General features: G+C 45.0%; 11 protein-coding genes across 11 annotated transcripts; 7 read left to right on the top strand and 4 right to left on the bottom strand.

Annotated features, from left to right (window-relative positions):
* The first annotated feature begins 316 nt into the window (after window positions 1-316).
* BYT42DRAFT_582602 (uncharacterized protein) lies at window positions 317-1,843 on the top strand. Its single transcript, XM_051569703.1, has one exon. It carries the CDS (start codon window positions 443-445, stop codon window positions 1,778-1,780), a length of 1,338 nt encoding a protein of 445 aa, XP_051420071.1. The 5' UTR covers window positions 317-442; the 3' UTR covers window positions 1,781-1,843.
* Window positions 1,844-4,835, bottom strand: BYT42DRAFT_582600 (kinase-like domain-containing protein). The gene is made up of 6 exons (XM_051569702.1): window positions 4,186-4,835; window positions 3,815-4,055; window positions 3,634-3,750; window positions 2,999-3,564; window positions 2,814-2,936; window positions 1,844-2,741 (listed from the first exon to the last, which is right to left on the bottom strand). The coding sequence occupies exons 1-6, from the start codon at window positions 4,735-4,737 to the stop codon at window positions 2,169-2,171; spliced, it is 2,172 nt and encodes a 723-aa protein (XP_051420070.1). The 5' UTR covers window positions 4,738-4,835; the 3' UTR covers window positions 1,844-2,168.
* Window positions 4,836-4,960: 125 nt separating this feature from the next.
* BYT42DRAFT_582596 (uncharacterized protein) lies at window positions 4,961-6,581 on the top strand. The gene is made up of 5 exons (XM_051569701.1): window positions 4,961-5,252; window positions 5,323-5,590; window positions 5,697-5,826; window positions 5,917-6,217; window positions 6,300-6,581. Exons 1-5 carry the CDS (start codon window positions 5,175-5,177, stop codon window positions 6,372-6,374), a joined length of 852 nt encoding a protein of 283 aa, XP_051420069.1. The 5' UTR covers window positions 4,961-5,174; the 3' UTR covers window positions 6,375-6,581.
* Window positions 6,582-6,862: 281 nt separating this feature from the next.
* BYT42DRAFT_582595 (uncharacterized protein) lies at window positions 6,863-7,665 on the top strand. Its single transcript, XM_051569700.1, has one exon. The coding sequence runs from the start codon at window positions 7,035-7,037 to the stop codon at window positions 7,608-7,610; it is 576 nt and encodes a 191-aa protein (XP_051420068.1). The 5' UTR covers window positions 6,863-7,034; the 3' UTR covers window positions 7,611-7,665.
* Window positions 7,666-7,728: 63 nt separating this feature from the next.
* BYT42DRAFT_582594 (uncharacterized protein) lies at window positions 7,729-13,854 on the top strand. The gene is made up of 21 exons (XM_051569699.1): window positions 7,729-8,100; window positions 8,174-8,234; window positions 8,299-8,333; window positions 8,419-8,517; window positions 8,593-8,730; window positions 8,804-8,935; window positions 9,010-9,150; window positions 9,228-9,356; window positions 9,423-9,551; window positions 9,623-9,745; window positions 9,816-9,938; window positions 9,997-10,128; window positions 10,195-10,317; window positions 10,387-11,568; window positions 11,648-11,770; window positions 11,860-12,368; window positions 12,473-12,619; window positions 12,694-12,758; window positions 12,841-13,293; window positions 13,368-13,576; window positions 13,664-13,854. The coding sequence occupies exons 1-21, from the start codon at window positions 7,890-7,892 to the stop codon at window positions 13,837-13,839; spliced, it is 4,440 nt and encodes a 1,479-aa protein (XP_051420067.1). The 5' UTR covers window positions 7,729-7,889; the 3' UTR covers window positions 13,840-13,854.
* A 272-nt stretch (window positions 13,855-14,126) lies between these two features.
* BYT42DRAFT_548745 (3-phosphoglycerate kinase) lies at window positions 14,127-15,798 on the bottom strand (the record flags this gene model as incomplete). Its single annotated transcript, XM_051566028.1, has 5 exons — window positions 14,127-14,266; window positions 14,384-14,741; window positions 14,866-14,980; window positions 15,078-15,650; window positions 15,734-15,798. The coding sequence occupies 5 exons, from the start codon at window positions 15,796-15,798 to the stop codon at window positions 14,127-14,129; spliced, it is 1,251 nt and encodes a 416-aa protein (XP_051420066.1).
* Window positions 15,799-15,871: 73 nt separating this feature from the next.
* Window positions 15,872-18,222, bottom strand: BYT42DRAFT_582592 (uncharacterized protein). Its single transcript, XM_051569698.1, has 6 exons — window positions 18,040-18,222; window positions 17,874-17,977; window positions 17,136-17,799; window positions 16,831-17,043; window positions 16,411-16,709; window positions 15,872-16,332 (listed from the first exon to the last, which is right to left on the bottom strand). Exons 1-6 carry the CDS (start codon window positions 18,050-18,052, stop codon window positions 16,282-16,284), a joined length of 1,344 nt encoding a protein of 447 aa, XP_051420065.1. The 5' UTR covers window positions 18,053-18,222; the 3' UTR covers window positions 15,872-16,281.
* Window positions 18,223-18,819: 597 nt separating this feature from the next.
* On the top strand, window positions 18,820-20,879 carry BYT42DRAFT_502740 (uncharacterized protein; the record flags this gene model as incomplete). The annotated part of the gene is made up of 3 exons (XM_051564851.1): window positions 18,820-19,140; window positions 19,264-20,178; window positions 20,253-20,879. 3 exons carry the CDS (start codon window positions 18,820-18,822, stop codon window positions 20,877-20,879), a joined length of 1,863 nt encoding a protein of 620 aa, XP_051420064.1.
* A 78-nt stretch (window positions 20,880-20,957) lies between these two features.
* Window positions 20,958-21,278, bottom strand: BYT42DRAFT_502605 (6-O-methylguanine DNA methyltransferase; the record flags this gene model as incomplete). The annotated part of the gene is made up of 1 exon (XM_051564840.1): window positions 20,958-21,278. One exon carries the CDS (start codon window positions 21,276-21,278, stop codon window positions 20,958-20,960), a length of 321 nt encoding a protein of 106 aa, XP_051420063.1.
* A 1,305-nt stretch (window positions 21,279-22,583) lies between these two features.
* Window positions 22,584-24,039, top strand: BYT42DRAFT_502665 (uncharacterized protein; the record flags this gene model as incomplete). Its single annotated transcript, XM_051564845.1, has 6 exons — window positions 22,584-22,770; window positions 22,849-23,078; window positions 23,146-23,258; window positions 23,342-23,559; window positions 23,643-23,782; window positions 23,869-24,039. 6 exons carry the CDS (start codon window positions 22,584-22,586, stop codon window positions 24,037-24,039), a joined length of 1,059 nt encoding a protein of 352 aa, XP_051420062.1.
* A 720-nt stretch (window positions 24,040-24,759) lies between these two features.
* Window positions 24,760-25,901, top strand: BYT42DRAFT_582582 (uncharacterized protein). The gene is made up of 3 exons (XM_051569697.1): window positions 24,760-24,986; window positions 25,062-25,203; window positions 25,293-25,901. Exons 1-3 carry the CDS (start codon window positions 24,861-24,863, stop codon window positions 25,658-25,660), a joined length of 636 nt encoding a protein of 211 aa, XP_051420061.1. The 5' UTR covers window positions 24,760-24,860; the 3' UTR covers window positions 25,661-25,901.
* The last annotated feature ends 6 nt before the right edge of the window (window positions 25,902-25,907 follow it).

Below are 25,907 nucleotides of genomic sequence, written 5' to 3'. Positions count from 1 at the left end.
GACATCGCTGGGAGAAGTAGCGCTGTGGCCAACGATTAATGTCGTAATAACGTTTGTGCTGATGGGCGCCCTGATCTACGTCTACTCGCGTGTCAATCATCAATTACTTGATTATACCATCGCGGGCATGTCACCGCCTGCACTCGTGGCACTTTTAATGACCATCACAAAAATGTTTCTGGCCGGTGGCATTGGCTTGTGAGTTGCTCAACGATGAAAAAGACGATGGAAGTTGTCGTCCCTGATGCTTTATATTTCTTTGTATAGCGCCGTAGCCGAGTACAAGTGGGTCCGTTTGCAGCAAAGGGAAACAAAACTGTCGGTACTGGACGTCTACGATGCATGTACTCGTGGTGTGGGTGGCATCATTAAAGTGATCACGGCTGTGAAACCTGATTTTGTGATCATTCCAACCGTCCTGTTTCAGCTGGGTCTGATTGCCATGGGTCCGGCGTCTCAGCAAATCCTGACGACCTTCTCGACGGATTTGTGTACATCTATGTTTGGCAATGTCTTCACAGTCAACAACGTCCAAAACCAGACCATCGTTGATACCGTGGACATATCGAGAAATATACACAAATTAACCGAGATCGAGGAAGATTACTTAATTCCTTTTGCTCTCAAACGAGCTGCTTACCACCTGGATCCGCCGTACTCCTTCATTTGCCCTGCAGAAGCTCTGAATTGTTCTTACAACAGCGTGCCAATTCTGTATACCGTACCAGAATGCACCCAAGGATCACTGCAAACCAAAGTCGTCGATGTGGCTGCTAAAAATGTTACCACATTGTATGATTTATTTTCTTACAACTCAACCATGCAGTTAGCCATACTTCAGCCGCAGCTGCCACGGATCTACTATGCAGAATCGATGCTTGGTCGCACCGCTGCCGAACTTGATGCCCTTCCACGCGTCACATGGGGAACAGGCGCCAATATAACGCTTTCACAGTATATTGGCGATCAATCGTTTGTCGTCGCCACCCTTCGCAACACGACGGAAACGAATTATGCAAATGCCAAGGATGTAGTTGTACTGCAATGTACGCTGCGTTCTTTCAGCACAGAAGTCACCTTTACGTATGATACCGCCGCCCAGAAAATGTCCTGGAAGGAGGATCGTAGCTTGCCTTTAAAATTCGACTATGAATCTATGGTTACAGATGCCAACAATGTAAAACCTGTTTATTTGAACGCGTATGGTCTTCAGATCAGCGTGCTGAAGCATCTCGCTTATGACAAAAAGCGCGACAACATGTTATTCGACATGGCCCGCACTTGGTCGATCAAACACGGTAAAGATGCATCGTTCCTGGAATATTTCCAAGATATCCTGACACATCTGGGAGTGACAATTACCACGGCCGCCATCACTGATTTTCCCAATTTTTATACACGTCCGACATTCTGCTTTCGCAGTCCGGTCATGTACCATTTCGAACCGTCGACGTATTACGGCCTTGTATTATCACTTTTGGTGCCGTTGCTGTGGTGGGTGGTGACCTGGATTACGAGCTTGTACAAAACCAATGGAATTTCCCGCGGCAACTCGCAAGTTGCTTTGTTGGTCACCGGGCTCACGCCGGCCGTGGCCGAAAAACTGCGAGGTTATTCACATGCGGGACAAAGTGCTCTTTTCAAACGGGCACGGCAAGTCCAAGCCGTGTTTGGCGAAACCAAGGCTGGCAGCGACCGTCGTGGTCATGTTGCCTTTGGTACAAAGGAAGAAATGAACAGCATTCGTCCACGTCGATCTTCCATCGATTCTCGCATATAAGTTTGTCATGTCATCCATCATTATTTCATATCCGTTCATAGTAATACAAAGTCTAACACAGCTAACCGCCATCCGGAATCGGGAATTTCACTTTTTTTATTACTCTTATAGATGATAACTAATGAGATGGGTGGGAGAAAGGATAAATGCTGCGAATGCGTACCACTCTGCTGATGATTGACAATAGCAGGTATAAGGAAGGCGGGTAATGGAGAAGGGAAGGGGAGGGAGGGAATTGCGCAAATGGATATTAGATACTTTTTCTTGGTGCATATTAAATGTGTGTTAGTCATTATATTAAATGGCGAGGGAAAGAATTGGATATAAAAAAAGTAGATAGCAAAGTCAGCTGTCATGACAGCGACCGCACCGGGCTAATTCAGAGAACTTAGCTCTCGCGATAACGACCAAATGTGATGGCCATCCCAGACGACGATGACTCGGACTGGAGTTTCTGATCCAGTTCAGGACGTTGGCAATAGTCACTGGTAGCCGGCCAATGCGGAACCTCGTCTTCTTCGCCTGATTCGTCAATCTCGTGGTAGGAAGGCCACGATGTTTCGTCCGAAAAACTGGAGATGGGGCGCAGTAGCGAAGGCTGAGGACGCGATTCTGGTAAGGGTCCGGAAATACTGGAGGGATTGACAGGATGTACGTCATAAGTAACCATGGTAGTGGGTGGATCTGCAGGGGAAAGAGGCGGATAAGGCAAGGTGGACGTGGAGTAATTGGGCTTGGCATGCAGCAAAGGCAAAGATTTCGCTGCTTCGGAAATCACCGATAATCTTTGTTGATGATGTTGCGTACTTGGTTGGTAAGACACCCTTCGCCAGGACGGACTGTGGTGGGTATCTTTCCCCTTGGACGATGGTGGACCGTGTTTCCCGCGTCGTCTCGTTAAGCCCTGAGTAAGACTCGAAAATGAAGTTGACAGTTTCTGAAAAGATTTGCGCAGTCGATCCTGTGGACAAAAAACTCATGTTAATCCAATGGCAAGAAAACCGCTTGAAAAAAAAAGCCTGCAAACAATTACCATCATGGTGACTGCATCCGTCACTTCCTGATCGGTCACTTGGACGGGCTGATGCTTTCTTGGGTCGGCCTCTTCCCACCAAACCTCAGGATCATCAAGGTCAGCAATGACCCACGGATGTCGCTACAAAGAAATGGTCAGCGATTTGAACACCGATCAGGATTCTTTTTTTTTTTGTTTTTTACCTTGACTTCATCCAAGGTAATCCGTTCATCGGCATTTTTGGTCAATAATTTGTGCAGCAAATCTTTGAGGTCGTCATCAATGTATACACCAGTTTCGGCGGGATCCGGAAATGTCAGTGGCACGGTGGGAATAATATCAAAGAGTTCAAATTCGGTGGCGGCGGTAAACGGACATCGACCGAATACAAAGCAATAGAGAGTGACGCCTAGAGCCCATACATCAATGGCTTTGGTGACTCGTGGACGTGATAGGCGCGAATGTCGACGTGTGGAACGCGCATGTTCATCTATCGCCGCAGTTTCTGCGCTATCATCCATGCTTACTTTTTGAGAATCGCCCGCACAACAAAGTTCAGGAGCGAAAAACGCCGGAGTTCCTGCTGTTTCTGCCAGTTCTCGATCAATGATGGTGATATCGTCTTTGGAAGGGTCGCCATGCGTGTAATTGCCGGCCAATAACTCGTTAAAGTAGGAAACGCCAAAATCTGAGATCTTGACAACGTGTTCTTTGGTCAACAGTAAATTGGCGGGTTTAATGTCTCGATGGATAATGCCCTGATAATGTACTACCGAGACATGTTAGCAATGCACTTTGCAGCTTGCTCCACACACAATACTGTAAGAGACAGACATACAATAATCTAGGCCGCTCACCGCATCGCGAAAGAAGCGCCGGGTGTCTGCCATGGAAAGCACGGGATTCTCGTTCTCGTCTCTCCATTCAATTTCCCCGCCTTCGGTATATTCCAAGGCTAAGATGGGCCCGTCAAATGAGGTGAACATATGATACGCTAGCGTTCATAATTATCTAATTACCCATGTAAATCTTGCGACTGGCTGGATCATCAATGACTTCGCGTAAGCGGACGACGTTTGGATGCGAGCACTTTTTCAAGATGGCAATTTCGCGGCGTATTTTCTGTTCATTCTCCTTGTAATGAGGCGGATCACCTTTTTTCCCCATTTCATCGGGCCATAAATGACGTTGACTGTTGCCGCGTAAAAGACTGTACCCCATCTGCCGTCGTCTATTGCGTCGATCTACAATCTTGATCGCCTATGCAGCCAAAAGTTTTGACAAAAAAAAAGTTAAGGGATAAAAAAAGGTAGACAAGTTTTGTTTGTTTGCTCATCGCCATAGTAAAATTTGGGATGCCAAGGTGTTTGGGTAGTTCAAGTCAACCTACCACGAGTTCGGATGTTTGGATATCTTGGGCTAATTTGACTTTGCCATGAACACCGCGTCCAATTTCCTTAATGATCATGTATTTGTTGATAATTTTGTTTCCGGTGGCTGGATCGTATTCTTTGTTCATCACATTGGTAATAATGACGCCTTCGCAGGTACGTTGGGGTGGTTGTGGCTGCAAAGGCGGGTTGGTGGGTGGACTGGGGCGGGAATTCGAGAAGCGCCGTATACGTTGGGTAATAGGCGTCTTGGGCGACTGAATGGTATTTGAAGCTACATGGACCCCATCAGGTTTGGAGGATGACATTGAGGATGGTATGGCGTTGGCTTGCTGTTCAGTGTTGGGGTGCAAGCCGGCTGTAGCAGATGCTTCATGGAGACTGGGCGCACTCTTCCAGGGCGTCACCAAAGTGTCGGAGAGGTCATGAGCAGGAGGTGGGATTGAATTATCGCCAAGTTGAGGCTGGTCACTCGTCTGACAAGTGTCATTAGACAGACAAGGAGATATTTTATTCTCTGTGGCGGAAGAAGTGACGGAATGAGGTCGCATATAACAAGGTGGTTGGAACAAAGAGAAAAAGAGCGGCCACGATTCAACCCAAAAGCGGAGGCTGAAATTGGGATGCCACCGAGCACCATGGTGCAGCGCAACGAACAAAGCAGAAAGGGAAGTCCCCCCGCCAAGTTCGACAGTCAATCAAGCTAAAACACCATTTTTGGGTATAAACATTTGGGTTTGAATGATAGTGCATCGTAAGATTATTCTCTTTATTGTTTGTTGTTTTGATCGATTCATTTCGTACTTTTTTTTTTCTCGTGGTTTTTCATTAAAAATCTCGGGATTTCCCTTGTTGTTTTAAACCTTTTTTTCCCTTTATACGTGAGGATTGGATCTTCTTTACTTTCAAAGAAGCTTTTCTCCATCACAATAAAAAGAACATTTTTGGATTCAACTCTCTCTTTTTCTCATTCAGAATTTGACATCCCATGAAAACAACCTCGGTTCAGTGGCTCGTTGCAATATCGTCGTTATGTATTTCTGCTCACGCAACAATCATGGTGGTTGTAAGTTGAACATTTCTATGATGATTTGCCTCAAACAAGTAATAACACAAAAAAAAAATGGGTTCACTAGGCAACCAATGAAACATACACCGACCGTATGGCCGCTTTCGGACCGCGATTGCCGGAAAAAGGCGTGTTTGGCTATCTAGCCGAACCTGCCGAGGATCCTACCGGATGTCATATGGTGGAGGCCCCATGCAGTGATTGGGTTGCTTTGGTACGTCGAGGGAGTTGCTCGTTTATCACCAAAGTTCGAAACATGCAACTCAGTGGTGCGATTGCGGTGGCGGTAGGCGACACCGAACCGCAATCGGGCTGGATCACCATGTATGCACCAGGTAACCACCAACAACAAGAAACCCCGATTATTCCCTGATGAAAGAGTGTTCATCGTGTCCATGATCTGCCATAAATCAAAAAATACTGAACATTCTGGTATTCTAGGTGATACATCTGACATAAAGATTCCCAGCATGTTCTTGGCGCAAAATGAATACCATGCACTGCTGTATCTTTCCAAATTAGTCGATTCGCCCATGATGGTGCTCTTGCAGCTGGATCAATGGATGACTTGGTAATGGCTGTCAACCCTTTTTTCTTTATCCATAGTGATATCATATTGGGATTTTGACAGTTTTTTTTTTTTTTTTTTTTGGAAATGTAGGCCATTGTTGGATGTGCTGATGATTCTTTTCGTTTCTCCGAGCATCATCATGGTGTTTGTATATATCTCATGGAGGTTACGTCAGAAACATCGTCATCATCTCGAGATCGCTCCGCTGGACGTAGTATCGCAATTGGAAACGAGGCGCTTCAGCCGAGAGAAAATACGCCACAATGAAACTGAGGAATGCGCTATTTGCTTGGAAGATTACATGGAAGGAGAGATACTGCGGACTCTCCCTTGCCGGCATAATTTTCATGCGTTCTGTGTAGATGCTTGGCTGACCGCACACAAAAAACTGGTAAGTACACTGCCCTTGACGGTTCAGCCACTTTTTTTTTTGTCATCCATTCATTTCCTGTTAATATATCTACCTACTATAGTGTCCCATCTGTAAACGCGACATCACGCTTGGTTTCGATGCGACCAATGAGGTGACACCTCTTTTGATCGCTTGATCACTGGTAATCGGAGTTTTTGTATTATTTGTTTGTGTTTTTCTTGCATCAAAAAAAAATAAGATCTCAATTTGGAAAATATTTTGTATGCATCATGATGTTAGTGAATGCAAGCTTCTTTTTTTATTTTTATTTTTGGACCAGCTGGATCCACGTTTTCAAAATCACCCACGTTTTTTGGCGTGATCGATTTGCTAACATAGCTATAGGCGCACTACTTGAAAAAGAGTCGATTCGGTGGAACGACAAATATGTGCGGACCAGACTCGTGGCCATGTGCACAGGGATATGAAATCATCTATTATACATTTCTATTTTTTGCTCAAATATCATAAGCATGCTAATGACAGGATTTCAATGCTCTGCGAAAATAATCGCAGTCGGTATTGGTTAAATTTTTGTTAAAAAAAAAAAGACAAACCAGGAGTGTCGTGAGCTTGCAATGTCAGGAGGCAGGGAAGCAAAATAAGCACAGGTAATAGGATGGTGCTAACATGGCGTTGAACGCCATGTCTGTTATCTTTTTCACTCTACAGTGAATGTAAAATCCATATAAATATCATGACCTTAATGACAGTACCTTGCTCAATTCAAACGTGATCTTAGCTGCTCCTTATTCTCTTTTTTTTTTTTTCCCTGGTCTGTTCGCTAAACACTAACATGCAAGCTCACAGTACTGTCCCTGATCATACCGAAACCCACATGCGATCCCATCCTCACAACCTAATGACAGAAGTCAAAGTGAAACACTGTCGCGCTGTCAAATCATGCGCCACTTTTGTCTTGCGTTCGTTGCTTGGACGCAAACCAGAAAAGCCATGCGTGCGTAAACCGGTCTCCTTCACTATGGTGAATGCCAATGATTTCCGTAAGAAAGAACCGTGCTGCCATTCCGCCTCGTCCATGGATGCTGTCGGAAAACAACATCATCCTCAGAAAAAAGCAGTACTCACTCATAGCAAGCCAAGCAACCCAGAGAAAACGCAACCGAAAGAAAGATGTGCAATGGAACGTCAGTATACAGATCGGGACCGTCAACGATCGAGCACAGCCCTTAGTACCAGAAAACATGACCATCGAAAATTGATGCAATCCAAGAGTGAAGAAAGTATCGCAAGGACAGTAACAGCCGTTCACATTTCCTTATCACCTCTCTCTGCTGCAGCGGCATCGGCTGCACGCAGTCGAAGACGTCCTGCAGCCAATCGACCAAGAAAGCATATTTGCCATGCTTAAACATTCTGTATTTATCATGCACCTATGTATCGTTGTATAGCTTAGAGTGATGCAGTATATTTATTGTAGATTATACATATATAGATTGTAAATACATAAACATCATTTTCACTGTGGTCACCTTTGCATACAGCGGGAATTTTTTTATTTTTTTCGGTGCATCGGTCAAAAGAGCCTTTTGTGACTCAAATTTCCAATGACCGCACTGACTTTGGACTTTTTGGATTTGATTCAAGCAAAACCGGGTCGGCTGGGTTTGTGATCGACCTATTTACGCACATGGTTCATTCTAGCCAAGGATCGCTTCCCAGGCCAGGGGATATAGCAGCATCTCCGGGACCTGTAGCATGCTTTCTCACCGGCATGGCCGCGATTCTTATGGGGTACTCGGTGTATTCTCACTTGAAAACGCTTCACGATCGTAATACAGCTCCGAACCGACGTCGACGCCGTGCTCTTGAGCTTAGTAGTGCAAGAGCATTAGAAGATGGTGAGGAGTCACCTAACCCGCTTGTAATAAACGGTTCAGGAGCAAGACCAATGCTAAACCAAAATTACATTAGCCATTCCGATCAAGTCGCTCGCCTTGTTAACGCAATCGACCAATGTCAACATACAGAACAGGTAAACCTTGAACCTTCATTGTCTCCATTTGACGTTTTGGGCTCACACGACAGGGGCGCATTAGTGCGGTTAAGATCGTGTTTGAGCGAGCCATGTCAGGTACAGTATAACAGGAATGCATGTCTCGGTGAATAACGTTGGGCTTTACTGCATGTCATGCTGGTAACTAACTCGTACTTCGTAGAGGAATACTTGCCTTCCATTATTGAAGCGTGTAAAAAAGAGCAACCTATAGAGTCTCGATCCAAAGCATTGGCGGTATTGCAACTGTTAACTCGACGTGGTACGAACATTGGACGGTGCATCCTGTTTTTTTTATTTTTTTTATTTACCTGATTCAATCACTGTACTGCATTAGATCAAAATAAAACAGCACTGCTTAGTGCAGGTGCTCTGCCAGTGCTAGTCGATGCCCTGAAATCGACAGAACCGGGAATGGCGGAAATTACCCAGCGATACGTTGCGGTAGCAATCTGTGACTTGATCCAGGGCAGTGGTACGTTGCATTATCTAGTGTTGTTGCTATGTTTTAAACCCTTTCTTTTTTCATTGATTTATGTTATTGCTAGATCTAAACAAGCATTTTATCATTGAGATGGGGATTCTCGATGCGGTCAAGCGGATATTGACCTCCACTACAATTCGCAACAATGAGCTAAAATACTGGACGCTCATGGTGTTGTACCAAATCTCGCTCACAGGTAAACTTTCGAATAACCCAGTCCAGTATTTACAGTAATCGAGAATATTTATCTGCAATATTGCCCGCTATAAGACCCTTTTCCCAAGATCCTGATTTCCGGTGGATTCGTCAAAGTGCTTGCAAAAATGGCTCGCATGACATACGGCAACACCAACATGCCGAAGTTTTGTATGCAAAGCCTTGTCCGCATCGTTGCCAACGTGGATATTATGGGTAAAATCCTCCTCCTCCATTTCAGGAATCCGTTTCTCACTTTTTTTTTTCTTTCTTTTTTTTCCTGGTTTATACAGAAGCCAAGAAAATTCTGAACGAATTGCTAGATTATCGAATTGTGGACCTGATCTCGGTTTGTTTGCGAAGTGACGATGTGGAGCTGATTTACTGGGCGGCAGGGTTGATGCATGAATTTGTGCTTAAAGGTATGGTCAGGAACTGTGGCAAGTGACTTGGCGGATGTACTCATCTTGTTGCATTTTGCTCCGCAGATGTGGCAGCCGGTAAATTTCGCGACATCAAGGGCGTTCATGTCATCCTGGCCGGCTTATTGTCCGCGGAAGAAATGTATATCTCACGTGTTGTCTTGCGAACTGTCAAATTCATGGCCTATGGTCAAGGTATGCGAATATATATCTTTGCCAAAATCGAGAGACGTTAAATATTAATCTCCTTGCTTGATGTTGCTCAGAGAAATTCCGACAAGACATGGTTCGTGCGGGCATGGTCAAGAAGATTATGCATTGTTTGACTCTGGACGACGATGATGTCCGTTACTGGGCAATCCTGTGTATCCACGCTGTCGCCGGTCAAGGTACTTGAAGGACATTATGGCAACAATGTGACAACCTTTCTTACCTTTGTTTGATTTCAATGGTAATCAGTGGAATCTCATAAAGAAATCCTCAATGCCCCTGAATTCGACTTGTTACTGGAACTGGCGGCTTCCCATAAAATTCATGTTGCGGTTTTCGTGTCTGATATCTTATCCTTGATTTGTTGTATTAGTAAGTGGATTTGGACATCGTTCGTCGGCCCTGAACTGATGGATTTTTTGATAAATAGCGAGTAATAATGCGCACATGGAAGCTCATCTGGACAACATCATTGATACGCTGAATACGCTCATGGGAATGGAAGAGCTGGAGGTGCAGTACAATGCTGCTGGAGCCATCTTTAACGTGATGGCGATGCGTGGTAAAGTAAACGCATGGATTGCATATTATTCGCAGATCCAATAACCGTGCTTGTGTGTCTGCGTAGGTGATTTTGCGGCTGAAGTGCGTAAGAAATGCTTGGATACCATTATTTCCATGTGTATCTCGTCCAACCATGAACGGGTGCAGTTGACGTGTGCCAAGGCTTCCTTGATGTTGTCGATCAAATGTAAGCAAGCAACAACGAATAGATGGGATCCAGCGTAAGATATTAAATCTATTGTTTGATTTTCCCTAGATCCATCGCTCGTACCGCGGGTTTCGTTGCAAGTCGTCGAACCTTTGATCACCGCTTACGTCCGTATAGCGCACCGTTTATTACCTATTATTATGATGCAATCGTTGGTCTCGGCTTTAAAAAAGGATGTCGCGGTGGCAGGCGCTGGTCGTCTGTCCGTTCACGACAATACCGATATCGAAGGACTTTTCGTTCCGGATTACATCAATGTGAACGCTGAAGGGACCATTTCCAACGCATCCCGTCTGGAGGAAATGCTTCAGAACTCGTCGAGACATAACCGAATCGAAATGCTGAATAACAACGACATTCTTTTACCCTCCAATCTCTCGATTTCGGCCGAGCCACCTACGATTGAGAACCCACCTTTCGAAGGACAGCCAGCCTCATCATCAAGCTTATTCGGAGCTTCATCGTCTTCATCGTCTGTATCGTCTTCGGGCTCTTCGCCCTCTCCTTCTGACCGTATTTCCGCTTTTATGGACTTTGAACTGCCTACCGTCCTTCGCGTCCAGTTTGTTGGCGCTCAAAGTGCGTTGAGCGTGCTGTTAGAGAACGACGATATTGTGGATACCTTGGTTACCGGCAGTGTGCTTGAACGGCTGATGGCGGATATGGCCGAACTGGAAGCGGGTCTAGGAGATGGCGTGACAAGTTTGGAAGAAAGGGAGCCTGCTGCGCCGCTTCGTCTAGCCGATTACAATACGGCTTCAATGACGGCCGGCAACGAAGTGGTGCCGCTGCCAGACTCGGTTCGACAGTTGACGGAAATGCTCGTGTTTATGGCTTTATATCCTGTGCTGGATCACTGGTGCTTACATGTATGCAAAAACATCAACTTGGATAAAATGGACGAAGTGGCGGCCAAGAATGCTTATTACGAAGTGCTTCCTTGGATCCAACGATCGGTGAGCGTTATGGTCGATCCGCGTTCTCCGCTACGACCGCCTCGACCGCAAACATACGCTCCCAGTGATTCCAGTAGCGATTCGGAAGGTACGCAAGACGGCTTCAGTGCGCAGCGACCCGTCGAGTCCGCCGCCGAACGATTGGGCGAGACACGACGTCGAGGGGAAGAAAAGGAACTGCTAAGAGCCAAAGGTCGGTCTGCAGGCTATTCCAAATTGTACGCCGGATTTGCCAGTCGTGCGATTTTAGTACTTCGCTCCCTTTTACGATACCGTAAGCACAAAAAAAAAAAAAAAAAAAAAAAAAAAAACCAGATAATCGTGGATACCAAATTACTGATCTATAGAAACAGCTTCTCTGCGTTATTATCTCATCTACGAGATGAACTTTTTAGATGTTCTTATGTATATATTCCACCATTGTCCATATTTCTCAAGTCATGTTCTTACATGTCTTGGTATTCTGATCAACTCAGGTAACGTTCATGGTTATTTTTCTTATGGAGATCATATGTAAAGAAAAACAATCATCCAAACTTCTCCGCTTTTTTTACTATCTTTGTAGACCCACATTATATTTTACCGGAGCACTTGATTCCTGTGGTGGCCATCAGTGTTTGGAAGACGATATTGGGCTCTACAATGCAGAAAACGTCGTCGCGATTTTATGCAAGATTGATCATGAGTTACACGAGCCGATGTACCCACTCTCATGAGGATACGGCGGCTGACGGAAATCCATGCGATTTTGCTGAATTGGACCTGGTGGCGCATTCCCGATTTTGTGTGATCAACTATGAAACGCGTCTTGAGGTGCGTAATGATGCGTGGACGTTCGAAACTGTTCGCGGGACGCATCCCGTTCCGGCAAGGCACCATGACGATGACGATCAACGTCCAACCAAATACGCCTATGAGGTGGTCTTGGGCACCGCCGGACTCATGCAAGTCGGATGGGTGAACAAGGCTTGTCAAATCGACCCTGAAGGTGGCACGGGCGTCGGTGATGATAACGAATCGTACGGTTTCGATGGTTGTCGAGCCAAAAAGTGGCATGGCCGATTCCCCACTGGGGTACGTATGCAGCAATTTTTATCTACAAAAACCCGAGCAAAATTTGACTTGTGTATGTTCTGATCAATGTCCATCATACATTTATGATGCCCGCTTTTATACAGCGTTCCTCCTATGGATTGGAATGGGGAGAAAATGATGTAATTACGTGTGCTTTGGATATGCAGCAGGGCCATATTCGTTATTACAAAAACGGAGAGGATATGGGGATCGCATTTGAAAATGTACCCACCGATCGCGACTGGTACCCTGTAAGTAAATCCTCAAGAGAGATCTGGGGAAATAGTCATACTCATTTTTTTTGTCATTTTGCTCATACGCGCAGGCCGCATCGCTTTCTACCGGTCAACAGTGCATGTTCCGTTTTGGTGGTTCCATTGACAGTTTACAGTAAGTGACTCGTATTCATTGGGGCCAACCCACTGCAGCCCTAGAGTTGTTATTGACGTTTCCTGGTCGACGTCCTCTTTAGGTATCTCCCGGAAGGCTATACGCCTATGGCGGAGTTGGCAAGGCTCAAGCCAATCTCAGTGGTATCTTCTCCGGCGGACAATGAAGAGAACACCGCGGAAACGGGCGAAAAGACGACGCTGGAAGGATTAGCGATTCATGCTATAAGCAGTATCGAGGAAAATGATATTGCGGACTTGGCCGAAGCCATGGAACGTATGCGGGTAACTTCGCCGGCGTCGGCCGCTCCGCCACCAGAGGAGCACGTGAAAACGACCCAAGCGATTCCCGAGAATGAAGCAAGCGAGAATCAGGACACGAACCATGACAGTGGATCGGCCGTAGCTCGGAATACGCTTGAGGTCCGTTTCCCAGGCACCAAAAACTATTATGCTCCGCCTTCACTGTATTTCGAAGTCGCCATTGCATACCATCAGGAAAAGATTGATCTCTTGTATCCGCGTCAAGAACAAGCGTAAGCATACTATCCGTCAGATTTTAGCTTGCAATGTAGTCATCAGTAACCTCGATGTTGTTCCCTCCTTTTAGGTCGCTTATTATAGGGTTGCAAAGTCTTGGATCGCACAGCAATGTCGAACTGGTATATGACTATCAGCAGAAACAGGCGCAACTGTATCAGGGACAAATGCATCGCTCGGAACCATTTTCCATGACGATTATGGATGGTGATTGCATAGGTTTATTCTTCAACGAAGAGAACCAGCAGCTCGGAATTACCTGGAATGGATCTGTTTACGGTACGTGCATGATGAAAATGGAAAAATATGGCACATAGAGCGTCATTGTTGATTTGTATTTCTTTATTTGTTATCCGCTGTTTTTAGCCTTTGTTCCGCTCGTCAAGGAGGAGGAGAAATTCAGACCTTTTGTACCGTATAAATTGGGCAATGCAAAGATGGATATCAATTTTGGAGAGAAGCCGTTTTCATGGCAACGGGCCAATACGTTGACTTGCAAAGGAAGATTGACAAGTTATCTCAGTCGATTACTAGGGCAATAAAAAATAGAAACCCAAGCGATGATTCCTCAACTTTTTTTGTGTCGTTCCTTTATTATTTATTACAAACACGATCGTACGGATGGTGCTTCGGATCTAAATTTTTTTGGTTTGAGAGGGAAGAGGATTTTTCTGATTTTGAACTACTGAATCATTTACATGCGAAAGAAAGGAAACGTAAACAAGGTCGACGTTGCGCAAAAAATTGACAAGCCGGTGAAAGAGGGAAGACAGACATAGAAACACAGACGACGACATGACGATGAAAAAAAGCAAGAGGATGGTGATATTTACTTGGTGGAGAGAGCATCGACACCGGGAAGGACCTTGCCTTCAAGAAGTTCAAGCGAGGCACCACCACCGGTGCTGACATGGGAGATCTTGTCACCCTTGCCCCAGTTGAGAGCGGCCGTAGCGGTATCACCACCACCTAAAAAAGGCAATAATCAGGACGATGCGTCACGTCATAAAAGAAAAGAAAGGGAAACAGGGGTTTTTCCGAAAGAGATCAAAAAAAAAATGTGTAGATTTTTTATGTGTTACTTACCAATAATGGAAGTGGCGCCCTTCTCGGTAGCCTCGACGACGGCATCCAAAGCGCTCTTGGTACCGTTGGCGAACTTTTCGAATTCAAAGACACCAGTGGGACCGTTCCAGAGGATGGTCTTGGCCTTCAAGATTTCCTCAGCGAAGATCTTGTTGGATTCTTTACCACAGTCCAAACCCATGTAATCATCGGGAATACCCTCAGAATCAGTAGCATAACCGGTCTTAGCATCAGGGCTGAACTTGTCGGCGGTGACGTAATCGACGGGGAAGATGAGCTTGACGTTCTTGGCCTTGGCCTTTTCGACGAGACCTTCAACCAATTCAGAACCGGCTTGATCGAACAGAGAAGTACCAATCTACCCGATAAAAGAGGAAAAGAAAACAATATTATTTAGCCACCCATCCAGTAGAAAAATCATGCTATTCCGAAACACGTTTCCGGGCTGCATAATTTTTTTTTTTGTTCCCGTCTCGTCTTACCTTGACGTTCTCCAAAGTCTTCTTGAAGGTGAAGGACATACCACCACAGATAATCAAAGAGTTGACCTTGTCAAGCATGTTTTCAATCAACTTGATCTTATCAGAGACCTTGGCACTAGAAAAAATCAGAAAACCCGCAAAAAGATTTTTAGATAAGGAATATCTCGGGACAAAGGCTGGTAAAAAAATTGATAAGAAAAATGAAAGCTTACCCGCCCAAGATGGCCAAGAAGGGACGTTCGGGCTTTTCAAGCACCTTGGCAAAGTATTCGAGTTCCTTTTGCATAAGGAAACCGGCGGCGCGCTGAGGAAGCTCAACACCGACCATGGAAGAGTGAGCACGATGAGCGGTACCAAAAGCATCGTTGACGTAAACATCAGCAAGGCTGGTCAAAGACTTGCGGAATTCTTCGACGGCCTTGGGATCGGCCTTCTTCTTGTTACCGTTAGCATCCTTGGCGCTACCTTCTTCTTCAATGTGGAAACGCAAGTTTTCGAGAAGGATAACCTGACCATCCTTGGCTCCCTGGCAAGCCTTTTCGACCTCGGGACCGACACAGTCTTTGAGGAAAGTGACAGGCTTCTTCAAGAGCTTCTCGACTTCCTTGGCCACGGGCTCAAGAGAGTACTTGGGGACATTTTCACCGTTGGGACGACCCAAGTGGGACATCAAGATAACAGCGGCGGCACCGTTATCAAGAGCGTATTTGACGGTAGGCAAGGCCTGGACAATACGGTTGTTGTTGGTGATGGAACCATCCTTCATGGGGACGTTGAAGTCGACACTAAAAAGAAACGTGTTGCATGGTAAGCCCAACCACCCATGAAAACCACAAAAACAAATACCGAGAAAAACGATTAAGCTTACCGAATAAGAACGCGCTTGTTCTTGAGGTCCAAATCCTTGATGGAAAGCTTGCTAGACAAAGACATGATGAAGGGAAAAGATAAAAGAAAAAGTGGAAGAGATGAAGGAAAAAGAGAAAAAACACGTAAAGAAAATCGAGCGGTTTTTCTGCTTTAATAACCCTGCTGAGTGTAGAAAAAAAAAGCCTTAACTCTGGAATTTCCTTTTATATCCACACTAGTTATCCTTGTTCTCGAAGCATCATGTGAAATATCGGAAACCAGTCAACCCGAAATATTTAACACACCTTTTGCCTTTTTTCGCGTATTTTCTTGGGAGTTTTTGTTTCCCTTACTTTCAGGCAATTCTTTATGTACATCGACCACTCTTTGAGTAATCAAGAAAGATCATCGGCGATCAAGGTGAATCCCCGACTTATCAAATGGAAGGAGTTGGAATCCCAATGGTTGAAAGGGAAAAAAAAAGGGGACAAAAACCCTTGTCAAATTGACGAGAAACCGATATTTCACAAAAAAACTTTTTTTTTTCTTTATCATCCATCGATCAATTCATTTCGTTCCATTTTGTTTAGTATGATCTCGACTACGACGACCACCCACCTAAAAGAAAAAAGAAAGAACCACAAATATCAGTAGGTATGGTGATCATGCCCGCATGCAAGTCGGGTTAGGTTTTACCTGAACGACTTTGGCGAATAATCGGTCTACCACGCTTTTATCGAGTTCGCCCCATTCCACTTGCCACCGTTCTCCATCGACGAAACTGTCCATATCCATCCAACTACCAAACACAGGTCGATGATCGAGTGGTATAGGACGGCCAGAGGCGGTGGTGATTTTGAGAATCTTTCGTGTGCGAAAGGTGGCAATAATTTGGATCTTCTCGGCAAGTGACAATCCCGTCTCGGTAGGTTCCACGTTAATCCATACCCGATGTTCCTTGTTAATCGATTGCACGGTAATTTGTCGAATTTTTCCTACAAATAAAAAAAAAAAATTGGTGAGATACGTCGAACTCCAAAAAAAAGACCCTTGCAATTTTCGCTGATGCGTGTCTGTGTACACGAAAGGACTCATAATGAACAAAATTCTACTTACGTTCAGGTGTGTCTTTTTTCCTCTTTGATTTTTTATCATCCTTTTTGGAGGAGGGTGGTGATGATGATTGAGGTTGCGTCAATGCGGACGTGGGATTGGTGACAGAGGAAGTGGCGACGGGTGCGACGGAAGGAAAGGTGGAGTTGGAAACGGGAGGTAAATCGGACATGACGGGTTGCCACGAGGATGAGGTATACGTGACATTGGCGGGCGCTATGAAAAACCACAATCGCGTCAATGATTCACATGATGCACGTTCATTATTTGTCTTTGTTATTTTCTTCGAAACAGGTCACAAGACTTACATTGCGGGTATGGGAGGTGGGATTCTTGGATCGCAGTCATGGGTGAATAATAATAATTGTCGTAGGTCGTCGGTGGCATGGGTTGGGCTTCGTAGTAAGGCGCGTAGTGTTGTACAGGTTGACAAGAAATAGGCGGAGGAGGAGGAGCGGGAAGGACAAAGCCACCGGGTGGAATGGAATTTCTCGGTGGTGGAGGCTGCGGTGGTTCTTGTGGCAACGGTTTTGAGGGTGTCTGAATGGGTGGATAGAGAGGTGACGAAGTAAAGGCAAGAGGAGTAGCTTGTGCTGCGGTGGTGTACATGAGATCAGGTGTGGCGGATGATTGCCAAGGCGAGGAGGATGGATGAGTAGAAAACTCCGATATGGATTCCGGAAAGGCTGAGGCCCGCCGAGACCGCAGGTCATAAAAGTCAGCGGAGGATTGTCGGTGACTGGAGACTCTCCACGATTCCGAATGGCGTAAAGCGGATACTTTCCAGTTTTCTTTTAGGCCATAAGACGACGACGACGACGACGCAGGAGGCACCGCCACCGATGCTGGTCGAGAGCGGGGTGGTATGTGCGGCGTGGTTAGCCCTAGCCCATTGTGTGATATTCCGAGTCCATTTACAGGAGCAGCACAGGTCGTCACAGGTGACGTGAGATAGAACGGTTCGACAGGTGGCTGGAAAGAGGACCCAATTGGTTAAACGAAAGAAATTGCAATGATTTTCTCAGTGGGTAAGAGTCTGAGTTTACCTGTGGTTGCGATGTTTGAAGATACAGTGGTTGAACAGGTGTTGGAGGACAATGCATGGTGGAATGGTTCATGGGCGATGGCGGGTATGGATCGTTATTATATGCTGTTGTCCTGACAATGAGAAAGGGTACAAGAGATATACACAAGGATACAAACGATACATACCGGGATAAGCCATAAGTTATACGTTCTAAAAAGAATGAAAATGAAGAAAAAGGGAAAACCAGGTCAAAAAACACAAGTTGCCGAATATTTTTTTTTTATTAAATCTTCCGGAATCTCGTTTTTGAACACGCTGCTGGAAAAAAAAACCGGCTCAGCTTTTTTGTATTCGTTTTTTTCTTATTTCAGTCATTTTGACATCAAAGTCCCTCACACGATCAACCAAAATAAGCCCGCATTGAGCGGGAAGGACAAATAAAGAGGACAAATAGAAAAGAGCTAAGCCATTTATGTAATGTTCTTCTGGACCGACGATCATTTTTTCTTTCTTGTTCGCCTGTTCAGTAGAAGCAATAAGATAGTGCTACCATAAAACCCTGTTTTTGTGATATACCTTTTCGGCCCGCCATAAGCTTTAATTAGATCATCCATTTTTTTTATTTTTTATTTGTTAATGGTTTCTCCTACTGTTCTTCCCTTTTCTTCGCTCTTTCTCTCTATTCTAGTTTTTTTTTTGGGGGAGATCCTTCTGTATAAGCTTTTTTCCCCCAGGTTGCTTATCTCGTCGCTATGCCGCAATTCTTGGGACTCTATTCGCCCAAGGAAAAGCGTCCCGGACTTTTACCCAGCGGTCGTCAGGCCAAATCCATGACCAATCTCATGTCGCCATCCCTACGATCCATTGGCCGATTGGGTTCATCCCGGTCCACATCGACGTTAGAAAAGAACGGAGCCCCATCCAGTGATACCTCGACAGCCGTGGATATGGCTGAAAAACATTTGATGGAAGACATTATTCAAGTACGTCGAGCGTTGGACTTGTTCCTCGACTCACGGATCCCGGAAGCAGAAGCCATTTTGATGCCTCGAGTTAAAAAGTCCATGTATTATTCTTTGGGCTACGCATTTATTTTGTTTCTGAAGAGCATGATGACCTTTCAGCATTGCGATATCCAAAGTGCACTGGAAGCCATGAAGGAAACCATCAGTCTTGCTGATAATTTGCGGAAACGAGACGGAGGCTGGATTGGTAATTTCACCTCGTGGGTCAAAGGCAATTCATTATCCGATATTCTCACCATGTCCAAAGTCCATCGACACGCCGTAAGTTCCTTTATCTCCCTTCCCTTTTTTTTTTTTTTTTTTTTTTTTTTTTTTTTTTTTTTTGGAGGCCATGTTTTCCCTTATCAATTCAACTTGTTATTTTTTTTCTCGCTGCCATTTTAGGAACTCGTGTATGCCGAGGCTTACTTGCTGAAAGCGCTGCTTAGCATCATTCATGACGAAAGCTTCGTTGCCTTTATTCGTGAAGGATTCACGATTCGAACGAGCTATTCCATATATCGCACCCTTGAGAAATACGTTTCCTTTGTGAAAACCGAGGCTGAAAAAGGAGAAGATGTCACACAATATGATCTGGACGATCATTTCTCTTCCGGTGTCGCATTGGGTATTGGATGCTTCAATATCATGCTCTCCCTCCTCCCCACTTCTGTTTTGCGAGTCGTCGAATTCATCGGTTTTTCAAGCGATCGAAAACACGGCATGGAAATGCTGGAATCGATCGGCGGATGGCAAGAGTACGGCCACATGCCGCTGGATGTATTACCACCCAAACAAAGCAACGATGAGGGCTTACGACGCCAGTTTTGTGATATGGTGTTATTGCTTTATCACATTATCCTTTCCAAACTTATCCCGCTTTCTGACGTCGATGAACAACTTGCCCAGCGAATCCTCGCTTACAATCTCGGCCTATACCCATCCGGCACCTTTTTCCTGTATTTCTACGGTCGCCAACTCAGCGCCCAAGGCCAGCTCACCAAGTCCGAAGCTCAATACCATCGAGCGATTGAAACACAGAAAGACTGGAAACAATTGCAGCACATGTGTTTCTGGGAATTGGGCTTACTCAACATTTTGCAGTCCAAGTGGCAGGCCAGTTACGATACATATGATACCCTTCTTCGTGAAAGCAACTGGTCCAAATCTGTATATACTTACATGAAAGCCATCTCACTATCTATGCTCACCGAGATCGACGCCGATGCGAAAGTCAAACAAAAGGAAGCTCTGCAGGACATGATGCATCATGTCACAAGCGCCAAGCAAAAGATTGCAGGAAAATCTATACCATTAGAGGTAATTTTCAGTATCCGCAGCTTGTAATTGGCAAGCTTTTTTTTTTTTTTCCGTGGCTCACATACTTCTTACAGAAATTCGTTTCGCGTAAGGCACGCAAGTTCATTGCTCAAGACAATTGGCTGTTGTTTCCCGACTTGGAGATTCTCAACGCCTTCAGCGTGCTCGATTTCATGCCGGCCGATCTTTTGGAAAGCAACATGAAAAGAGTGACGGATACAGCTCAGCAGTTAGCCAATCAGCACAAACCCAGTTCGCTGAACCATTACGACGATGTGTGTCTCGCCAATTATTTACGGGCCGTGTTTGCCCGTCTCCTTCTGGCCACTCCCGGACAAGACTCTGCTCGCCTCCAACGGGTCCACAAGGAAGCCCTTGCGCAGGTGTTTCAGCACGCCAACAAGATTCAGCTGGATCACTACATCTATTACTTTTCACGCTACGAGAATGCGCGCATGATGATTATTAACAAACAGTTTGAGGAAGCAGAAGAGCAAATCCAAATGATTCTCAAAGCGAGCCAAAAAGGAGAGTACAATATCGGCGCCGGTCCGCATGCCAAGAACAAGTACAGTCTAGAAAACTCGCTTCTTTTTAAATGCCACAATTGCATTACCGAAATTCAAGTCTTAGCCAAAGAACACTCCACCAATGTCCGTGATGATTCCTCCGACACTTCTTCCGTTTACGAGTCAGCATAATATACAAAGCCCCTCGCTCGCAAAAGAAAAAAAAAAGAAAATAAACAACACTTCCTCACTCCCCTCACTGTTTATGCTTTATTTGCTTTTTTCCAACTGGAAATCCTTGAACAAGTTTTTGTTGCCATCGGCATTGGACACAAACATGTAATACTCATCAAACTTGCAGCCTTCTTTGGTCAATTTCGCCTTCTTGTCGGCCACCAACTGAGAGTCACCCCAACTGCCCGAAAATCCTCCAATACATAAATCCGAAGCAATGACACGGTGACAAGGCACAGGCAACGGACAAAAAGGATTTAGTCGCAACGCTTGGCCCACCGCACGCGGACTTGAATTCAACGCATCGCTAATGAGCTTGTACGTTGATACTTGTCCTTTGGGAATCTGCTGCGGCATCAGTCAACGTGGCCCCCTTTCATACGAACAAACCAATGATCGTACCTGAGAGCATAAATCATAAACTTTGTATTGAAATGGAGTCAGTTTTCGTTTGGTCTTTGGGTTAATAAAAGCATGCCGCTCCTTGGCAGACGACGGCATGATAATCACCACTAAAAAGCAGAAGCACATTAGATGCATCGTTCCCCAAGATTCACAAAGTATGCTTCACGCTTAACAACCATCCACACTGTCGTCCACAGCGACAAATGTTTGTTTCTTGAAGCGTCGAATGGGTGCCATATGAACTATAAAATCAGGAAAGAGAGACTTTGCAAGTTGCTGCGGTTTTTCCTGATCGTGTCAAAAAATCGAAAGTCTCTTTCCGAAAAAGGAAATCATTGTGGGCCATCCTATCAAGCGAATTTCTTGTTGGGTTTACAAATGATCGGAGCCGCAAAAGCAATAACGGGCCCTAATACACAGAACGAATGCTTTATAGATGGCCATAAGGCCATTGGCTGTGGCAGTATTATATTGAAGAAAGTTGCTTCGTTTCCATCATTTACTTTATGAGCGTTTTTCTTTCTGTGGAAAAAAATAAGGGCTTTTTCATCATTATCGGTTATCCATTCGAATCAGGACATTTTCGTTTTCAAAAAACTTGTGACGGTCGGTTTCCAAAAATGGTATATGGTCGCCCTTTGTTCAGAAAAGCAGCGAGAATAACGTTTCCTTTGACCATCATGGCCAAACAGCTGCCGTTTTACAATTCAGGGCCTAGTGATACGCCTTCCATATTCTGGAAGCGGCATCGTAGGAGCATCCTGATTATTTTTTCTCTAATTACAGTACTGTTGCTTGTGCGTACCTACGGGCAACGTGACATCCAGGCCGATCGACTCGTCGACACTGATTTGCAGGATGACAGCCAAGTCGACAGTTATAACATCGATGCCGCTTTTTGGCCTGCAAAGATGGCCCAGTCCAAAGGCGACGATCGCACCAGCGCTTACACAACCGACATGTTTATACCGGAGGATCAAGATGGTCCCCGTGCTAAGTGTATTACTGCCGTCATCCTGAGAGTCACCGACGACGACAACAGTATTCAAACGGTAGTTCAACAGTTGCTCAAGTATCCTTTCATTCAAGAAATTCTTATTTACAACGCAGTAACATCACGCCCACTGTCAGCGTCAGTACGTCATCTATTTTTTTTTGTTAATATTTGCAAGGCTTCAAATTACTCACGCCATTGGATAGCAACTCAATATCCACCAATCCAGTGTTCCTATTGAAATCATATCTTCCTACGAACCAATGCAAAGTTTGGCTCGATTCACGACATGTGCCAGTTCGGCCACTTTTGCGCACTGCTATTTCCAGGACGATCGCACCATTAATCGTCAATTAGATACTCTTTATACCAACTTTTTGCGTTATCCGAGTCTGATCCATGTGAATGGAAACCCTCAACATTACTTGAACGCGATGCGATGGCGCATTAGTAACCCAGGTATATACTACATAGAAGCCTCGACGATACATTTGAGAACATCTTTTTCGTTAATGCGATCGTTTGCAGATATCTATATGCATGCTGGTTATGCCGATCTTCGTTACGGTGCCTTTGTTCCTCGATGGAAAGTGCAAAATTTCCTTACCCAACTCGGAAAATCCGGCCTGAGTAAAGAACGTCTTCGTCTTGCCGATATCTATTTCACCCTGTGGACGAATCAGTACCCCTGGATAGTCGCCGATCCTTCGATGGCCACGGAGACGGATAAGGGAGCGGAAATTGAAAACTTCGACCGAGTCCTGGTAAAACGCAGTTCACTTTATCACCTGGGAACGCGCAATAACCGAGAATAAAAAACAATAGTTTGATGCCATGCGACGGTTGCAACATGTGCTGGAAGCAGATACATCCGATACACCAAAAGATTATATTGAACGTCTTCACGAATCGCCAGCATTGGGGAATAGGGATGTAAAGTAAGTTTTCGAGTGAACGGCTATGCCAACCATTTCGTCGCCCATCTTATTCACATATGGAACTCCGTACGTACGTATTTTAGGGCAGCATGTTTCAATGGACAATGCTTGTTCACCACCAACATTGATCCTTTCCCCGTGCCGCATCACGTCCATTTTAATGCATCCGATATGCCGAGTCTGCATGCTTTGGAAAATGCGTACAACTCTCTGGATGAGATGGACGTCGGTCTGTGGACGCAGTATAGTTTTGAAAAGGCAGTGGATCAAAACAAGGATACATGCTGGAACACGTATCGAAGTAAGTTTTGGGGCCTTGTGCAGCCATATCATAGGTGATTGGATCTTTTATTTTCTCTGACACGCGTAAAAATCGTAAAACAGATCCTAAAGCGGGCGATTACTTTGGTTTGATTATCGTCGGAAGTATCCAAGCGGACCAATTGTCCATCTTTAGCCGTCAACCTATATCCAATCAACACGATACATGGCAGGTGTACGTGATGCAAGATGATAACGAATGGGTATGTCAATGAACGTACATTCTTGGAGTATTGATTGTTTGTTTTTCTTCCGTTCCCAAAATTAATCCCGAATGTCGAACTTTTAGATTACTTGTCGTACATCCATTCTCGATCAATCTTCCAAATCGCATGATGCAACACTACAACTTGATTGTGGAGACACGACTCGTTTCCGAGCCATTCGCGTTGTATTTGCCAAAGATCAAAGCGAGCCTTTTAAGCTGTGCGGTTTACGGTTAGACAGTCTTGCTGTTTGAAATTTCAAATAAACTAAAGACTACATAAACAAGAAAACCTCCTAGTCTATCCTGGTGTCAGTTGGCGCCTCAACCAGTCCAGACAATATGGAGCCACAGACTCTTATTACAAGCTCCATCCATATCACTATGTAATACAGCAGCGGCTTGGCCACAAACTCAATGAACACTGGGATGCTGTTTGCTCGCAATCAGGCTTCCTTTAAGCAGAGAAGATATAGTCGAACTGTAAACGGCATGTTGTTACCGCTTGTTCTTTTGTATATAGGGAATTGTTCCACGTCAACGACTTGATGGTGCTCATGCCTTATATCCACGGGTTGACTGTTCTCGGAAACAACCGAGCCGATATTGAATGAGAGAAATACCTATCCTACTGTGGCGTTAGCCAAGACTGCTGGTCTTTAGAGACCCTATGACTGCTCTGACCAAGTGGGGATCAGCAATACGACGCGAGTCGAGTAAATATAGTATAGCTTTGACTTGGAGGAGGGGTTTCCAATGATGCCAGGCATCCATCTTCCATTGAGCTAGTGGGGTGACCAATGAAGGACGAGGGATCCTTGGAGACCGCGCTCTGGTTAAATGCAACCCTAGAGTCGGTATAGAGTTGTGATATATAAAAGCATTAATACGATATATTTTACATGCGCCCTCACGGTCGATGAGAGTAAAGAACATTTACAGTAATTTTGCATAACTGGGACAAGATGAGACTGCGTCAGCCACACCGGAATCGTTTTTGTGAGCACCCCCCCAAAATCCCAGCATACAGTTAGCCGTTTCTTCTTCCATTTTTGTCGCCTTCGTGTCCTCCAGTCATGAGTCTCCATGGCAAACGCGATGTCATACGATCGCTTGATTATCTGTTATATTGCTACTTTACATACACTTTTCTTCTCGATGCAAGTTTACTTATCCTGGTTTTCCGGGTCTTTTGTCAACTGGTAACCAAAATCGCTGACCCAGCCATATGAAAAGAGAGAAGATTTAAAACTAACCAACTATCTTGAAACCATTAGCAACTGCTCTCACCTCGAATACTGACACAATCACTACGGACGGCCCTTGCTATTGCCACCATGTCCTTATTTGTATGTCTGTTGCATCACTGCACATCAGAACTCGGTCAGCCAGGAATACTTGTAGACTTTATCGGTAACCGTAAGTACTTTAGATAACGTGGGATATCGAGAGGACTCCGTAACGAGGACCAAACAAGTAATTACTCACTCCAATGCGTCCAATGTTAGAGCATCGGCCTAGTTATTCGCGGGTCATCTTGCTTGATTTCGTCATCTATGTGTTCCAGACGATACGTATCTTTATATCATCCAGTCTTTCTTCCCAGCTCTTACTGAATGGAACGGCGATTACGACAGTGAGGATGCCGCCAGCATTGGCAACGGCTTTGGGGGCAGAGAGTGTCACGTTAATGTTGCCGCCATCGTCATCAAGTAGCTCAAGTCAAGGGGAAGATGACGAATCCACGGACGATCCCTTTTATCAACATGAGTTGGTGGTGGATATCGGCCTGCGACAGACTTATCGAAATATTATGTATGCAGAGATCGAAGATATTGGAACGGCAAGGGATGGCTCAGAGCAACTGCCTGTATAATACGGTCATGGAATCCAACTTTTTTTTTCACCACCATTGTTTTCTATGTTGTACATATATAATCTACTTTACCACCACTAGAAGCCTCATACAATACCCCCATTCTTCGCCACCATCCTTCCCCCGACTCCATATTTTCAATTGAGCGACAATGAATTCATCATAACCCATTCCCATCTTAGTATGTGGACTCAAAAAGTGAAGACGAAAAAGAAGAAAATTAAAAAGCACTCCAAACATGGACTCT

This window comes from Radiomyces spectabilis, assembly GCF_025331425.1.
Source record: "Radiomyces spectabilis strain NRRL 2753 chromosome Unknown BYT42scaffold_12, whole genome shotgun sequence".
Classification (NCBI taxonomy): domain Eukaryota; kingdom Fungi; phylum Mucoromycota; class Mucoromycetes; order Mucorales; family Radiomycetaceae; genus Radiomyces; species Radiomyces spectabilis.
The sequence above is the reverse complement of the archived record's forward strand: the minus strand, read 5'-3'. Positions and strand labels throughout refer to the sequence as shown.

What these genes read in the sequence shown, in the direction of transcription:
- BYT42DRAFT_582582 (XM_051569697.1), top strand. Translation starts at nt 24,861, where the DNA reads ATGAGTCTCCATGGCAAACGCGATGTCATACGATCGCTTGATTATCTG. An exon ending in TCCGGGTCTTTTGTCAACTG is followed by an intron (nt 24,987 to 25,061) that starts GTAACCAAAATC and finishes TGAAACCATTAG; the next exon opens with CAACTGCTCTCACCTCGAAT. An exon ending in TGTAGACTTTATCGGTAACC is followed by an intron (nt 25,204 to 25,292) that starts GTAAGTACTTTA and finishes GTCCAATGTTAG; the next exon opens with AGCATCGGCCTAGTTATTCG.
- BYT42DRAFT_582592 (XM_051569698.1), bottom strand. An exon ending in CCACCTCCCATACCCGCAAT is followed by an intron (nt 17,044 to 17,135) that starts GTAAGTCTTGTG and finishes GGTTTTTCATAG; the next exon opens with CGCCCGCCAATGTCACGTAT. An exon ending in TATTCGCCAAAGTCGTTCAG is followed by an intron (nt 16,333 to 16,410) that starts GTAAAACCTAAC and finishes TTTTTCTTTTAG; the next exon opens with GTGGGTGGTCGTCGTAGTCG.
- BYT42DRAFT_582596 (XM_051569701.1), top strand. Translation starts at nt 5,175, where the DNA reads ATGAAAACAACCTCGGTTCAGTGGCTCGTTGCAATATCGTCGTTATGT. An exon ending in GATCACCATGTATGCACCAG is followed by an intron (nt 5,591 to 5,696) that starts GTAACCACCAAC and finishes CTGGTATTCTAG; the next exon opens with GTGATACATCTGACATAAAG. An exon ending in CTGGATCAATGGATGACTTG is followed by an intron (nt 5,827 to 5,916) that starts GTAATGGCTGTC and finishes TTGGAAATGTAG; the next exon opens with GCCATTGTTGGATGTGCTGA.
- BYT42DRAFT_582602 (XM_051569703.1), top strand. Translation starts at nt 443, where the DNA reads ATGGGTCCGGCGTCTCAGCAAATCCTGACGACCTTCTCGACGGATTTG.
- BYT42DRAFT_582600 (XM_051569702.1), bottom strand. Translation starts at nt 4,737, where the DNA reads ATGCGACCTCATTCCGTCACTTCTTCCGCCACAGAGAATAAAATATCT. An exon ending in CAGTCGCAAGATTTACATGG is followed by an intron (nt 3,751 to 3,814) that starts GTAATTAGATAA and finishes GGCCCATCTTAG; the next exon opens with CCTTGGAATATACCGAAGGC. An exon ending in CGGATGCAGTCACCATGATG is followed by an intron (nt 2,742 to 2,813) that starts GTAATTGTTTGC and finishes TTTTGTCCACAG; the next exon opens with GATCGACTGCGCAAATCTTT.
- BYT42DRAFT_582594 (XM_051569699.1), top strand. Translation starts at nt 7,890, where the DNA reads ATGGTTCATTCTAGCCAAGGATCGCTTCCCAGGCCAGGGGATATAGCA. An exon ending in GCAACTGTTAACTCGACGTG is followed by an intron (nt 8,518 to 8,592) that starts GTACGAACATTG and finishes GTACTGCATTAG; the next exon opens with ATCAAAATAAAACAGCACTG. An exon ending in TATCCGCGTCAAGAACAAGC is followed by an intron (nt 13,294 to 13,367) that starts GTAAGCATACTA and finishes CCCTCCTTTTAG; the next exon opens with GTCGCTTATTATAGGGTTGC.
- BYT42DRAFT_582595 (XM_051569700.1), top strand. Translation starts at nt 7,035, where the DNA reads ATGCAAGCTCACAGTACTGTCCCTGATCATACCGAAACCCACATGCGA.